The following is a 13,923-nucleotide window of genomic DNA, read 5'->3' as shown; positions in this document are numbered from 1 at the left end:
CCCTAGCTCGGCTCGGCTCATGAACAGCCCTAGGTAGGATAGTGATACAGCGTCAGTTTATTTAAAGAAAACACCGTATAAACAAATATCGGTACCGAACAAATGTTGTTCGTGTGGTTTCGTTCCAGTTCACTGCGGTAGTGATGCGATATTCATTTTCAAACATGAAACATACTGGTACCGGTGTTGTTCGGTTTAACACCGTACGGTAGCGATACGATGTCAGTTTATCCAAAGCCAAAACAATAAAAATAAATACTGGTACTAATACACATGTTGTTTAGTCAATGTTGACAAAAATAAAAACACAAAACATAGAACCAATATCAACTAAACAACATCATATTCATTTTTATTATTTTTCGATTGATGTAAGGTTTTCTCTTTTGATTACTATAGCGAGTGTTGGTATCGTAACGGACCGAACAAATTACGACTGAATTCCGTCACGGACCGCGAGGAAAATGTCACTAGTTAGGCTTAAAAGAATCGATAAAAATCGTATGACTATAATGTCACATTATCATGTAAAAACACCCACCTCCTTGTAGAATAGAAAATGTTAAAATTTGGTACAAACTTTGAAAAAAAAAATAACTCGGCTTGTATTTGTTTCTACAAAAAATACCTATAGTTACTAATTCTTTTAAGTAAACCAGAACCTAAAAAAATTGAAACAATTGATAAACAAATGGAAAACAAGCACAATGTTTGTCAACTCCGTCACAACACGCAGGTTTTCGACCAGTATACACAGACACGCACGCGTTTTGAGCAAAAAAAACACAAAAAGCGTCGAGTAATTTAAAAAAATGTTTTAATTTTTAATTTACTAAACAATGCAAATGTGATTTTTGATTACCCATATGTGAATAGAATAAATTATTATTACTTTCTCTAGTTTGCTAGATGAAAAAACGAAGTAATGTAATCTTATCTTACTATATATTAAAAGAAACCATTTTAGGGACACTTGTCATCATATTAGACCATCTTTTATAGATAATTATTATTTTAATCTAATCTCTTCTAATTAATTATAGATAACCCTCCTACGATATATTATTTAATTTAATATCTTATATTATAGATAACCCTTCTACTAAATATTATTAGTTTAATATCTTATGGATAATTATTATTTAGTTTAATCTCAAATATTATTTAATTTAATATCTTATATTATAGATAACCCTCCTACTAAGTATTATTAGTTTAATATCGTATGGATAATTATTATTTAGTTTAATCTCCTCCTCATTTATAATATTATTTATTTGAATTAATTATATTTGAACGTTTTGTTTAGTTTGGTATCAAATAAATTTTAAAAAACTTAAAATAAAATTAAGAGTAAATTATAAGTTTTGTCCTTTATGTTTACATCAAATTTTAGGCGCTGTCCTTTAGGCCAAAAGTTGATAGGCGGTGTTCTTTACCTTTTAAAATCTTGCACGTTTTGTCCTTTAGGCCAAAACTGGTTAGAAATCTCAGTTAAAATATGTCATGTGCAAGGCACATGAGGGTAAAATGGTCATTCCCTCTCAAGTCATTTAATTCTCTATTTATATCCCACACCAACCCTTAATTTAGACCAAAATCATCTCTTCAATTGTCAATCAAATTAGGGTTTTCTTCATCCCTCATCTGCCACAGAATCAGGTTATGGGCTTACAAAATTTTCATCGACACCAGAATCTACATCTAGAACTTCGAGAAACAGTGATCTATAATCATATGCAACACAATCTTCTTCCAGAAATTCTTTTGAACTATCAAATTGGCCTCTAAGACATAACTGAAGATTCAAGAACAAATTACTCCTAACGGGCCTATGAATCGTAGCTGTAGATTTATTGAATTTATTGAGATCGATTGCAGCTATAAACCCTCTCGGAGTAGTTCATGGTTGTTGCGATTTGGTTAAATTTACAGCCTGCTTCGATGTCTAGAAGTCAAACGGCGGCGCCGACGAGATTTGGTAACTCCGGCCGGCGAAGAAGAATGATGATGACGTCTGGTGAGGTTGTGAAGTACTTAAGATTCTTACGATTTTTAGATTCTTCCGTTTGAACGCTTTTCAATATATCCGTGTTGACTGCTCTCAGTTTTGCGATCAGATTGTTTGACATCTTAAGGCTTTTGGTAGGTATTGTTGATCAGTTGTTTAATTTTTGTATAAACTGTTTAACAACTCAAATTTGACCTCATAATTACAGTTTTAGGTTAAGCATAAGTTAACAAGAGTAGGTGTTGTTAATTTGTTGTAGATTTGTGTTTGTTTGGTTATTTGGTTTACAGTAGATGTTGTTAATTACAGTTTTAGGTTAAGCATAAGTTAACAAATGAAGAAGGTTATGGAAGCTTTAAATAATACAGTTTCTTCATATCTTTTGAAACCGATCAAGAAGATGATAACAGATTTGGGCCTATATTGAAGAGAGATATGAAGATAGAGCTGGGGTTTGAGTTTATATATTTTTTAATTTTTTGTTTTTTTAATTAGCATATATTTTAATTAAACAGATAAAATTACAATAGTACCCTCATGTACTTACTAAAATTACAAAAATACCTTGATTTAAAAGAAAATTTTAACTATGTTAGGCTCAAAGGACATAACGTGCAAGATTTTGAAACATTAAGGACATAACTTGTCAACTTTTGCACTAAAGGACAGCGCCTGCAATTTGATGTAAACATAAAGGACAAAACTTGTAATTTACTCTAAAATTAACTAATATTTTTTTATCATTTATACATTTACGGAGTTTTAAATAAAAGGGTTAAATTTATTGAGACTTCCTTAACAAATTTTGCAACAATAGAATAATCTATTTTATCACGAAAACCAAACTTTGTATTAATACATTAAATATTTTTATTTTCACTATACACAATTACATTTATTCGACCCAAGTAAGGTTTTTTAAGATATAAATTTTTATTATTTGATATATAAAATTAGATTTATTCAATTCGTACAATACACGAGGTTTTTTAAGGATATATATTTTTTATCATTTAGTACAGAAAATTATATTTATTCAAACCGTGTAATGCGCATATTTTTTAAGATGTAATTTTTTATTGTTTGGTATATAAAATTACATTTATTCAACCCCTGTAATAAATGAGGCTTTTTAAAGAAGTATTATTTTATTATTTGGTAAACAATATTACATTTATTCAACCCGTGTAATACACTGGTTTTAAAGATATAACTTTTTTATTTGGTATATATAAAATTACATGTATTCAACCCGTACAATTTGGTTCTTATAGATATAACTTTTTATTATTTAATATATAAAATTATATTTATTCAACCCGTACAATAAATGGGATTTTAAAGATGTATTGCTTTATTATTTAGTATATAAAATTTATTTATTCAACCTCCTATAATACACGGGGTTATAACCTAGTACAATATATTAAAAACGACAAAAGTTTTATTGGCTCAATAATAATAATAATAATAATAATAATAATAATAATAATAATAATAATAATAATAATAATAATAACACCACCATCACCAACACTAATAATACTACTGCTGCTACTACTACTAATAATAATAATAATAATAATAATAATAATAATAATAACCTTCGTCCTTGTCTATTTTTTATTTTAAATTTTTATGAATCGATCATATTACCCTTTTATTTAAAAAACAAAATAAATAAAAAAAATCTTATCAAAACCCTGCCATGCCCTATAGACATCACTATCGACCTCATCTTCCCTTTCCTCAATCACCACACAAATTTCTTGATTTTACCAACATTACAAACATTATCACTTTAGCAACATGAAACAGTTTAAATATAAAAGTATTATAGTAATAATATATTATCAGTAGACCACTTGTAATGGGCATGGTTTTTTCAAAATCCTTCACCAAACACGCCCAATCTCGCCCGACTCCCACCCCCTCGGCGCTATGTGGCGTTTTTTATCAAAAAAAAATTGAGCAGCATGGTTTAAAACACGCCAATTTTGTGCATTGGGTTGAGAGTTTACAATTACAAACGGTAATATTCTTTAATGTTTTATATTTTTATTCCCATTTAAATGTATAAAAACCTTACTTGACATCCAACTTTATATAAAAAATCTCACTCTCAATCAAACTTTCTCTCTACTTCTTTCAAATTTTATAAACTTATTAACCATGAATCCATTTCGACCCCCTTTTGGTGTTCCGTCAAGACTCGGGAACCCGAATACCACCCAACCGCAACAAAACTTTAACCTTCAAGACATGGACCCGAACATGTTATCGTGTGCGGCTTACTTGAGCGGCTCTACTCCTTACACGCCACACACGGTTTTGCCCAACCCGGCGCCTCGCAACCATCCCAACAACAACCCGAACCCGAATACGGACTTTAGATCATCATCTTTTTTTTTAAGTTTATTTCTTATTTTATTTCTGTTTTTTTTTTAAAACTTTAGTCGTTTTTTTTTTATTTCTAGTATTGTAATTTTTTTTAATTTAATGAAGTATTTTAAGTTTTTAATTTAAAAAAAATAATAATTGTGTAATGATTGGATGAGACGTTATTGGACATTATTCCACTACGCCCCTTTTGTAAAAACGTCCAATAATACCCCTTTGCTAACTGGACTGTCACATGACAGAAAACGCCCAAAGGTGAAGGCATTATTTATCAAACCACTGCGCATGGTCTTATCACTAACAACAATTATTGTTATTATTATTATTATTATTATTATTATTATTATTATTATTGTTATTGTTATTGTTAACCAAGGAAAAAGATCAATAAAAGAAATACACTCTCACCAAGGAAATGCGATACGTATTGACAAATTTCTGTATTTTAGATTTGATCTTATTTTTTTATTATGACCCAACTTGGAAAAATAATATTTAGAGTCCGACGCTCACTGGTGAGATATAGTACTGCCTCAAGTATTAAATCAAGAAATAAAGCTATCTGATTTTTTAATAAGACTACATGGTATCGTGATGGACCATCTTTGGAGGATGATCCGCCACGTAGGCGCCATGTTACATTCCTCTCTAAGATGGTCTATCCTCCAAAACTAGAAGGCATGGTAGGATGATCCTAGTCATAGTCCTCCACCACTTTTTATGTTTTTTTTAATTTTTTTAGTATTCTATTTTTTTTTAACATTTAACAAATATACTAATAAAATATTTTCATTAATATTAAATCCACATTACATAAATATTAAAAAAAAATACATCAACTTAAAAAAAAGACTTAATAATAAACATAAAGTTAAATAATTTGATGTTTTCTCATGATGTCGTGTTGTAATTTTTTCAACATCGAACGTTTCGGCTCGGGTTCGTCCTCGACATTCATCATCATTATTTCCCGTTCCTTAAGCCGAATTTTTTCATCGGAGATTCGGATTTTCTCATTCGACAATCGGACCTTCTCTTTTAACTTTTCGTCCGATGCACGACTTTTTTCTTCTATGGCCCGCTCCTTCGTCTTCGTCTTTTGGGCCGAGATGTCGTTGTACACTTTTAGGTGTTCCATAAACTCAACCATGTTCGGGTCCACCTTTTCCTTTTCTTTTCCCTTGGCCCGCTCCTTCTTTGTTTTGTCTCGGCCCGGTGGACGCTCGGGTTCACGTACGTTATACTCGTCTTCCTCATAGTCGGCGTCATCATTTAAGTTAATGTGACACCTCGCGTCCGATCCACCGGCGCTTAAACTACCCGTTTCCGATGTTTTTTGACGTTTCGCCATCGCCACCTCGTTAGGAATGGGCGCCCATTTTGGGTCGTCTTTTACAACCATCCACGCGCGAACGTGAGGAAAGTTGGAACCATGATTATTTTGCTTATACTTTTCCAATGCCATTTTGAACACATCCTCGTCGTTCCACCCGCTACGACGGTCACTTGTATATAATTTGTTATACTCCTCGCAAAACCGATTAATGGCCGAGTTCAATTTTCGCCACTTCGAGGAAACCAAGTCGATATCTCTATACGGGCCTTGGTCCATCATGGCGAGAAACTTGGCCAATACCTTGGACCAAAACCCGTCACCCGGTTGGTTATTACCTATAAAAAAACAAACAAAGAAAATTAAAAAAACAAAACAAACTTTAAAACAAACAAAATAAAAAAAAAAACTTACTGTTAAGAAAAAAAATAAAAAATTTAAAACTGTTAAGCCTAATAAAAAACTAAACTTAAAAACTAATAAACTTAAACAAAAAATAAACTTTAAAACTAAAATATAAACCCACTGTTAAGGAAAAAAAATAAAATTTTAAAAATTTAAACTTTAAAAATTTAAACTTTAAAAAATGTAAACTTTAAAAAGATGTAAACTTTAAAAAGATGTAAACTTTAAAAAAGTACGAACCTTTTACCGGGTTGTCGGAAGTGCCAATGAAAGCCTTGGCTAAGGCTTCTTCTTCGATTGGGGTCCACTTAATCGCCTTCGGTTTCGACGTTTGATCACCCACTACTTGTTTGCCTTTGTTTCGTTTTCCTTTCCCTTTAGGCGGTTGGGTTTCAGGCACAATCTCCACATCGTCTTCGGGTTCGGATTGGGTCGAGATCGGTTGAGGTTGAACGGGGGGGGTGTGGGGATCGGTTGACGTTGAACGGGATGTGTGGGGATCGGTTGAGGTTGAACGGGTGGGAAGTTCCAAGCACCCCGCATCATCATTTGTTGAAGAGCTTGATTTTGGGAGATTTGAGTGAATTGGTTTGGCGATTGTTGGAATGAAGCAAACGCGTTCGATGAATATTGGGAGAATTGGTTCGGTTCTAGCGTTGGATAATATCCCGGAACCGAAAAAACATTTGGTTTGGTCGGATTGTTGGGAGTATTCGGGTTGTTCGAAGTGTTCGGGTTCTCCGGGTTGTTGAACGGATCCATGAAAATTATGTGGAAGAAGGTTGAGAGAATAGTGGAAGGAGTGTAAAAATTATATGAGAAAGAGGTGAATTGTTGAGGTTAATTTGGTGTTTGATAGTGAAAATGGAAGTAATATTTATATATTTTATTAATATAGCCGTTTGTAATTATTCAAATTTTAAAAATTTTCTTTTTTTATTTTTTTTATTTTTAGCGGTCATAATCACAAGGGGGCCCACCATCTCGGTACGTCGCAAACGGCTAGAATGGGACGGAGAGGACGGGGACGGATGGGGGCGGCACGGTGTTTGGACCGTCACCGACCCGCGACGGGCCGGGGCCGACCCCATACCGTGTAGCCTAACATTGTCAATTATCATACCGTTTGGAAATTTGTCATTAAATCAAGAAATAAAGCTATCTAAATGTTTGGAAAGAAAATTCATTACCAAATGACATTGACAAGAAACTCTAAACCGGCCACCAAGCTCTTTCATATTTATTTAAAATTTTGAGGCCTTGTGCACAAGCATAAATCACATACCCTCAATTATTGTCGACAATTTAATACTACTAAGCACGATGAAGAACAACGAAGTTGATAAGGAACCACAGATTATCAAGAACATGCGAAGAAGAAATTAAACTTACTTAGGGATAAACTTCGATAACATATGTAAACCCAAATATCGGTGTTATTTTGTAATCTGTGTAGCCTGTGTCAAGGAAAAGCTTTGCCCAATCTTTTTCGCTCCTCTCTCTCCCGGTCACTAAACTCATCATAAGCATATCAAACAACAGTTGAGTCTTAAGTAATTCATTCTCTTCTTTGCTGACCTTCACGACCATGTCTATGATGATTAACTTTCCTCCATTGTCTTTGCTTGGAATCGCTTCTTTGCATCGCTTTAGTATCTTTATGCATTCTTCATCACCCCAATCGTGTAAGATACTCTTTTTTTTTTTCATAAATAAATATAAAAAGTTATTGTACACAATAAATGATCGTCAAAAGTTTTGTTCAAAAGGTTGAGATTATTTGTCAAAAAGGAACTAACGATTACATGAAAGTAGAAAAAAAGGTGAAATATTAAGAATACCTTGAGCAAAACTGCACCAGCTTTAGGAATGGCTTCAAACATGTCTCCACCAACATAACTCACGTTTTCACTTCCAACCAAACCATTAACTACATGAGGAAGATCAAAGCTGATGCACCTAATATTGGGAAATGCTTTGGCAATAGCTACGGCTAAAGTCCCAGTACCACCGCCAACATCGATAATGGATTCTATCCCCTCAAAAACACCTCCACAATGTTTGAGAATAATACTTGTATCAAGCCTTGAACTACTAGACATCGCTTCATTGAATAACTGATTAAGCTTCGGCTCTTGGCCTGCCAGATCCCAAAACATCATCCCATGGGTTGTGTGAAAGGGGGTGACATCATCATTTTGGAACCACGTGCTCATGTGTTGCCATGGGTCTACTATGATTGGATCCAACACGAGTAGCAAAAAGGGCCTAACGCTTAATGGCTCATCCTTAAGAAGCAACCGAGAAGGAGGAGCTAGCAAATAGCCTTCTCCCTCCTCATCATTGCATGACACACTTTGTTTAACAAAGAAACCAGAGTGAACAAGGATGCGCATAAGCCGATAGACAAATGGAGTTCTCTCCTGGTTTATGCCGAGGGCTTCGACTAACTCGGAAAGCAACATTGGTGAACCATGGCGATCGATGATATCAGGTATTTCAAGCTGAATTGCACATTTAAGTGACATGGAGTGTATAAAGCCGAATAGATGATTCCATATGTGAGCTTGAGAATGAAGCAACTGATCTCTAGATAGCTCAGAATTTTGCAACGCCATCTCTTTTCTTATGATCTATGTATATCTCATAGACAATTTGACATGTAGTGAGCGTACAGGCCTTGTCAATATATAGAAGAAAGTATGAAGAGATATGCTTGAGATAGACTTGATAATCTGTAACATATCATTTTTGTATTAAAAATATAGACAAATTTCTATATTTAGAAACATCTCTACCTAAAAACGTGGTCATATTTCTTTTTCGTCATCAACCAATTTAGCTTTTAATATTGTTTAAATAAATTTAGTACAATTAAATATTATATATATTATCAGACGAAAATCTTATATTTTGCTAAACCAGTAGTTTACAATTGATTGCCATTTCCTTTTAAGAGATTTGTTTTTCCATTTAAGTTGTATTGTATTTTAATCACATGCGTTCTTGGTTGTCATTTCTTTTTTTAATGGTTTGTTTTTCTATTTGGACTTGTACTATATTAAAAACACCCACTTTTTAAAAAATAAATATTCTAATTTTTTATAAGATTTCTTTTCCCAATTGGGAGTTGGAATTATGCTATATTAAAATCACACTCTTCTTTTAGAAATAAAGTTGGGTCATGTTTTATTATTATTTTTTTAAATCACACTCTTCTTCTATAAATAAATATTATATAAAACCACACTATTATCTATATATTAAAAATACAAATGAATGAACAGTATTTTTAATATATTATAATACAAATATATTATTATATATATTAAAAACACAAATGAATATCTATATATTAAAAACAAAAATGAATGAACAATATTTTTAATATATTATCATACAAATATATTATTATATATATTAAAAAACACAAATGAATGAACAGTATTTTTAATATATTAACCAACTGGGGTAGCCCAGTTGGCCACCGACACCCACCTCTTCCCAGAGGTACTGGGTTCGAGTCTTGGGAGTGGCATATGTCGCCCAGGGCAAGAACTCGGCATGGGGAAGTCACCGCGGAGCTACCTTGGTCGGGTAGCGGCTTCTGGAGTGAGATCACTCCGGCGGTTGGGAGGACCGTGCAATATCCCCCCCCCCCCGTATTTTTAATATATTATAATACAAATATATTATCATATAATAGAATATTATATACAGATTTTTTTATAGTTTTATTATTTTAATATTATAATAATTGTTATTTTCTTTACTTTTTAAGTTTAATAAATTTGGTATCAACCGGTACTTGTATCGAAAATATCCGTTCGTTATCGGTATATGAAGGTAAAAACCAGCACTAGCTTGGTACATAAAACGTCAAAAGTCGATACCGGATTAAATTTGATAGTCTTTTAGTTCGAGAAATTTGTTCTTTTAGAAATAAAGTTGGAGTCGTGTTATATTGAAATAAATATTGTATAAAATCACACTCTTCTTTTAGAAATAAATTTGAAATAAAGTTGAAGTCATGTTATGTTGAAATAAATATTATATAAAATCACACTCTTCTTTTAGAAATAAAGTTGGAGTCATGTTGTATTGAAATAAAATATTGTTAATGATCACTTCGTGTAGTCTAACTTCGTTAGTTTCATGTGTTACAAAATGAGCTATACAATTGCAATCTCCCATCATTCATCCATGGCTTATTGGATTTTATCACCTTCAACTATTAGCTATTGACCGCTGCCACTCTCAACTATCACTTTGACATCCGTCAACCCCAACTTAACACTTAGTGTGTTCTGTCGCCATACCGTTAACTAATCACTAACTTTTGATCTTGTTACTATACTTTTGGGGTGTCCTAAGATTCCTAAAACCTTCCTAAGATCCCTATGACACCCCCAAAAGTATAGTACCAAGATTAAAAGTTAGTGATCAGTTAACGACGTGGTGATAGAACACACTAAGTGTTAAGTTGGGGGTGACGGACGTCAAAGTGATAGTTGGGGGTAGCAGTGGCAAATAGCCAATAGTTAAGGGTGATAAAATCCAATAACCCTTCATCCATCACTTACTAGTTTTAAAAGAATCTGTATCCAAGTTAATTAAGTCAGATTATATGTAGTGCTATTGCTATATATCAAACCTTAATCTCAATGTTATTGTTGGTTTCTTATCCCGTATTTGTGACCTAATCCTCCCCAAATATATAATACCTTACTTATCACTACGCTAAGGTGTGGTGGAAGAAAACTTGGTCGAGTTAGGTGGAGCGAATATGAAGTGCACAAATCCGACTGGGTCAAGGTACGATGGAGAAGGGGGAGGGGGTATGACAATAGTGGATGGTGTAAGGGTGTTGGTAGGGGAAGGTAAAGAGAAGATGGTCTCATGAAAGGTAATGACGAGGTATGACCCGAATCGGCTAACCCGACCCGGTCATTACCTATTATTTTATTATAAATAAATAATCATAGACATTCGTTCTAGAATATTCCATCTTGCATGGATAGGTCACGCAATCAAATCTCCAACTTTTTGGGAAGATTATGCAAATCCCTAACTTATCGGAGCCCATCCTAAGTTAAGGGAAACCCTAATGGTAAACTATAAATAGAGGTAAACATCTAAGGTATGGATCTTCTTACTCTCGCACAACTTTCTTCCATACACATATTTCTTTACTCCCACAACCGAAACTTATTCTCATGCCGGAGGGTGGTTATAGGAATAACCCCATTCCTGTAACGAGTCCTAACAGTGTTCTGTTTTGCAGTTAAGCTGTTCGGATCGCCAAGTGTTGAAGTCCTCGTTGGATACTACCGTGAAGGTCAGTGTTTCTTCATTGGTGCCATCCGTGGGACCAGATAAGTAGCAACAACAAGACTTTCAAGAAGGCGACTAGTGTTGAAGTCCTCGTTGGATACAAGAAGGACATTGGAAAAGTATTACAACAAACGCGTGGCACAACATACTTTCAAAGAAGGCGACTACGTCATGCACGACAATGAAGCCAGTAGGGCGGAACCCTCAGGCAAACTGGGACCCAACTGGGAGGGCCCCTATGTCATTCAAGAAGATCTGGGAAAAGGGGCCTACCGCTTGTCCAGGCTAGATGGTACCGTTGTACCCCGTAGCTGGAATATAGCTCAATTGAAAAAATGTTATCTGTAATGTCTTGCTCCTAACAGCAACACTAGACTTTTCTTTTCCTAACAAACAAGTGTAATCCATCCACAGTGATGTCGCTTCTTTTCATCTAAGTTTTGAGCTTAATAAAAGTTATTTCCTTTTGTTTTCTCTCATTACATAAACATACAATAAAATTTACCATCGCATTTTAACTGCACATAACGGTAAACAACAAAAGTACCCTTAAACAAGAAATATTTTCATCCATATAAGTCATAGGGTCAACACATACAGCGCTGAAAGCGGGTATCTTGGTAATAGATACGATAACCGCTGCAAACCAAGTACTTGTCCCTGTTGTTAAAAACCAACATATGGGAAACAAAAAAGAAAATGTTCTAATACCTACTTCTGGGAACGGGTTGCCATCACCTCTGCAGGGGTATGCAACACCTTACTATTACAGCCCAATACACAGGGATCAACAGCCAAGTCATCGGTTGGTCCCCTAATCACCGGTGGAGCTACCATCCCCGGGTCACCAACGGGATTCCTAACAGAACAACCACCACGGCGACGTTCATACACCAAATGGCAACGACGAACATGATCAACCGAGATGACCTCCGTCAAGGTGTCAGCTGATAGTGATGTCACATTCGTGTCAGCTGGCAAAGGGTCCTCATAAATGATGCTCTTACACGCCCGGTTCGCCCGAGATGGGATAGTAGGGGAAGGCGACCCTCTCTTCCGGAGCATCGACCTCGTTACCGGAATTTGCAGTTAAACCAGACCGTCGGTGGCATCTAAGCGCCGGAAAATGTCAGAAAGCCTCTGTCTATAACTTTTCGGACTCATTTTTTTCAAGTTACCAAATTAGGAAAAAGAAACCCAATTTATATTGGGGCAAACAGTTTTGACAGAGATGACGATAGCAACATTAATGGAAAATAATCATTACACGTCACGTCGCCACATTTCAGAAGAACGGCGGCGCTGCTCATCATGACATTAGCATTAAATGTCTGACAAACCATTCAGATGCTTTCACAAAAACCAAGTCAAACAGTATCATTACAAGTGTTGTAGCATACATGTTAAACAAAACAAATTACTTATTCCTCCTCTGACTCCTCCGCGGGGTCCAACATTAAACGCAGGGACTCGATGCCCTCTTCATTCACCTTATTCATCAGGTTGGCATACCCAGGCAATGGCTCGTTGTACGCCGCCTCCAATGCATCAGCCATGTCACCTTGAAATTTACCCCTTGTCGTATGAAAATCAGAAGCAATCTTTTCCGACTGCTGACAGTCAAAGTATCCTTTGTAAACACCATCATGGTGACCAGACTGATACGCGGCAGCAGAGACGCGATCTATTAGCGCTGTAAAAGGCGCCGATTGGCAAAGATATTCGAACGCCCCTACTAATCCGTTTGTTATTAACCAGTTCCTATCACCCCGCAAAGCAGCCAGTTGACTGGTTAAGCTATCCACTTCAGCGTTTGCTTGCTCCAAGGCACTTTCCACCTCCTTCAGGCGCGCGGCGGAGGATTGGGTAAGTGCATTTCTTTCAAAAAGAAGGGAATCACAACGTTGCTGAAGTTCCCTAACATGCCCCTCCCGTTCCTCCAATTCCGTTTGTTTCACCCGGGCTTTAGCATTTGAAGCTTCCACCTCAACGGTCAAAGCCTGATAGCGCTCCTGCACCTGAGACACAAAGTCAGTGTCAATTCGGAATTTTTCCACTTACGCAGATATTTTAGATCTCACCTTCTGGGCCTCAGTAATAGCTTTACGCTCCAACTCCTCCTGCACGCTTTTAGCGTGAGCAAGGACCCGGTCCTTCTCCGCTATATCGCGAGCCCATATGAACCGCTCCTCAGCAAGCTGGGCAGTCACCCTCTTCAAGTCGTCTTCAGCTTTGTTTTTCTCTGACAAAAACCGGCTCTCCCTTAACCCAGCGGCTTGGAGCTGACTCTCCAGGCGGTACTTCTCATCTTTAAGTTCTTCAATAATGGCCCGCGCTTGGTGGAACTCATTGTTATCATGCATCCACCTGCGCCGGATCTCTGTAAGCCTCCGGGGCTGACTAAAAGAATCCACAATCGCGGAGTTCATCAAATTCTCGT

General features: G+C 35.6%; 1 protein-coding gene and 1 long non-coding RNA gene across 2 annotated transcripts; one reads left to right on the top strand and one right to left on the bottom strand.

The window, feature by feature from the left end:
- Window positions 1-3,856: 3,856 nt before the first annotated feature.
- LOC118487999 lies at window positions 3,857-7,042 on the top strand. Its single transcript, XR_004883168.1, has 2 exons — window positions 3,857-4,043; window positions 6,531-7,042. It is a non-coding gene; the product is annotated as an uncharacterized LOC118487999 (long non-coding RNA).
- LOC110918619 (trans-resveratrol di-O-methyltransferase) lies at window positions 4,514-8,868 on the bottom strand. The gene is made up of 3 exons (XM_022162908.2): window positions 7,991-8,868; window positions 6,390-7,844; window positions 4,514-6,082 (listed from the first exon to the last, which is right to left on the bottom strand). The coding sequence occupies exons 1-2, from the start codon at window positions 8,765-8,767 to the stop codon at window positions 7,542-7,544; spliced, it is 1,080 nt and encodes a 359-aa protein (XP_022018600.1). The 5' UTR covers window positions 8,768-8,868; the 3' UTR covers window positions 4,514-6,082; window positions 6,390-7,541.
- Window positions 8,869-13,923: the final 5,055 nt, after the last annotated feature.

The sequence above is a fragment of the Helianthus annuus genome, chromosome 16, assembly GCF_002127325.2.
Source record: "Helianthus annuus cultivar XRQ/B chromosome 16, HanXRQr2.0-SUNRISE, whole genome shotgun sequence".
Taxonomy (NCBI): Eukaryota; Viridiplantae; Streptophyta; class Magnoliopsida; order Asterales; family Asteraceae; genus Helianthus; species Helianthus annuus.
This window is presented reverse-complemented; position numbering and strand designations above follow the sequence as displayed.

Excerpts from the sequence above, each read along its gene's own strand:
- LOC110918619 (XM_022162908.2), bottom strand. The coding sequence starts at position 8,767 with ATGGCGTTGCAAAATTCTGAGCTATCTAGAGATCAGTTGCTTCATTCT. Across the intron at positions 7,845-7,990 it reads CTGGTGCAGTTTTGCTCAAG|AGTATCTTACACGATTGGGG; the intron begins GTATTCTTAATA and ends AAAAAAAAAAAG.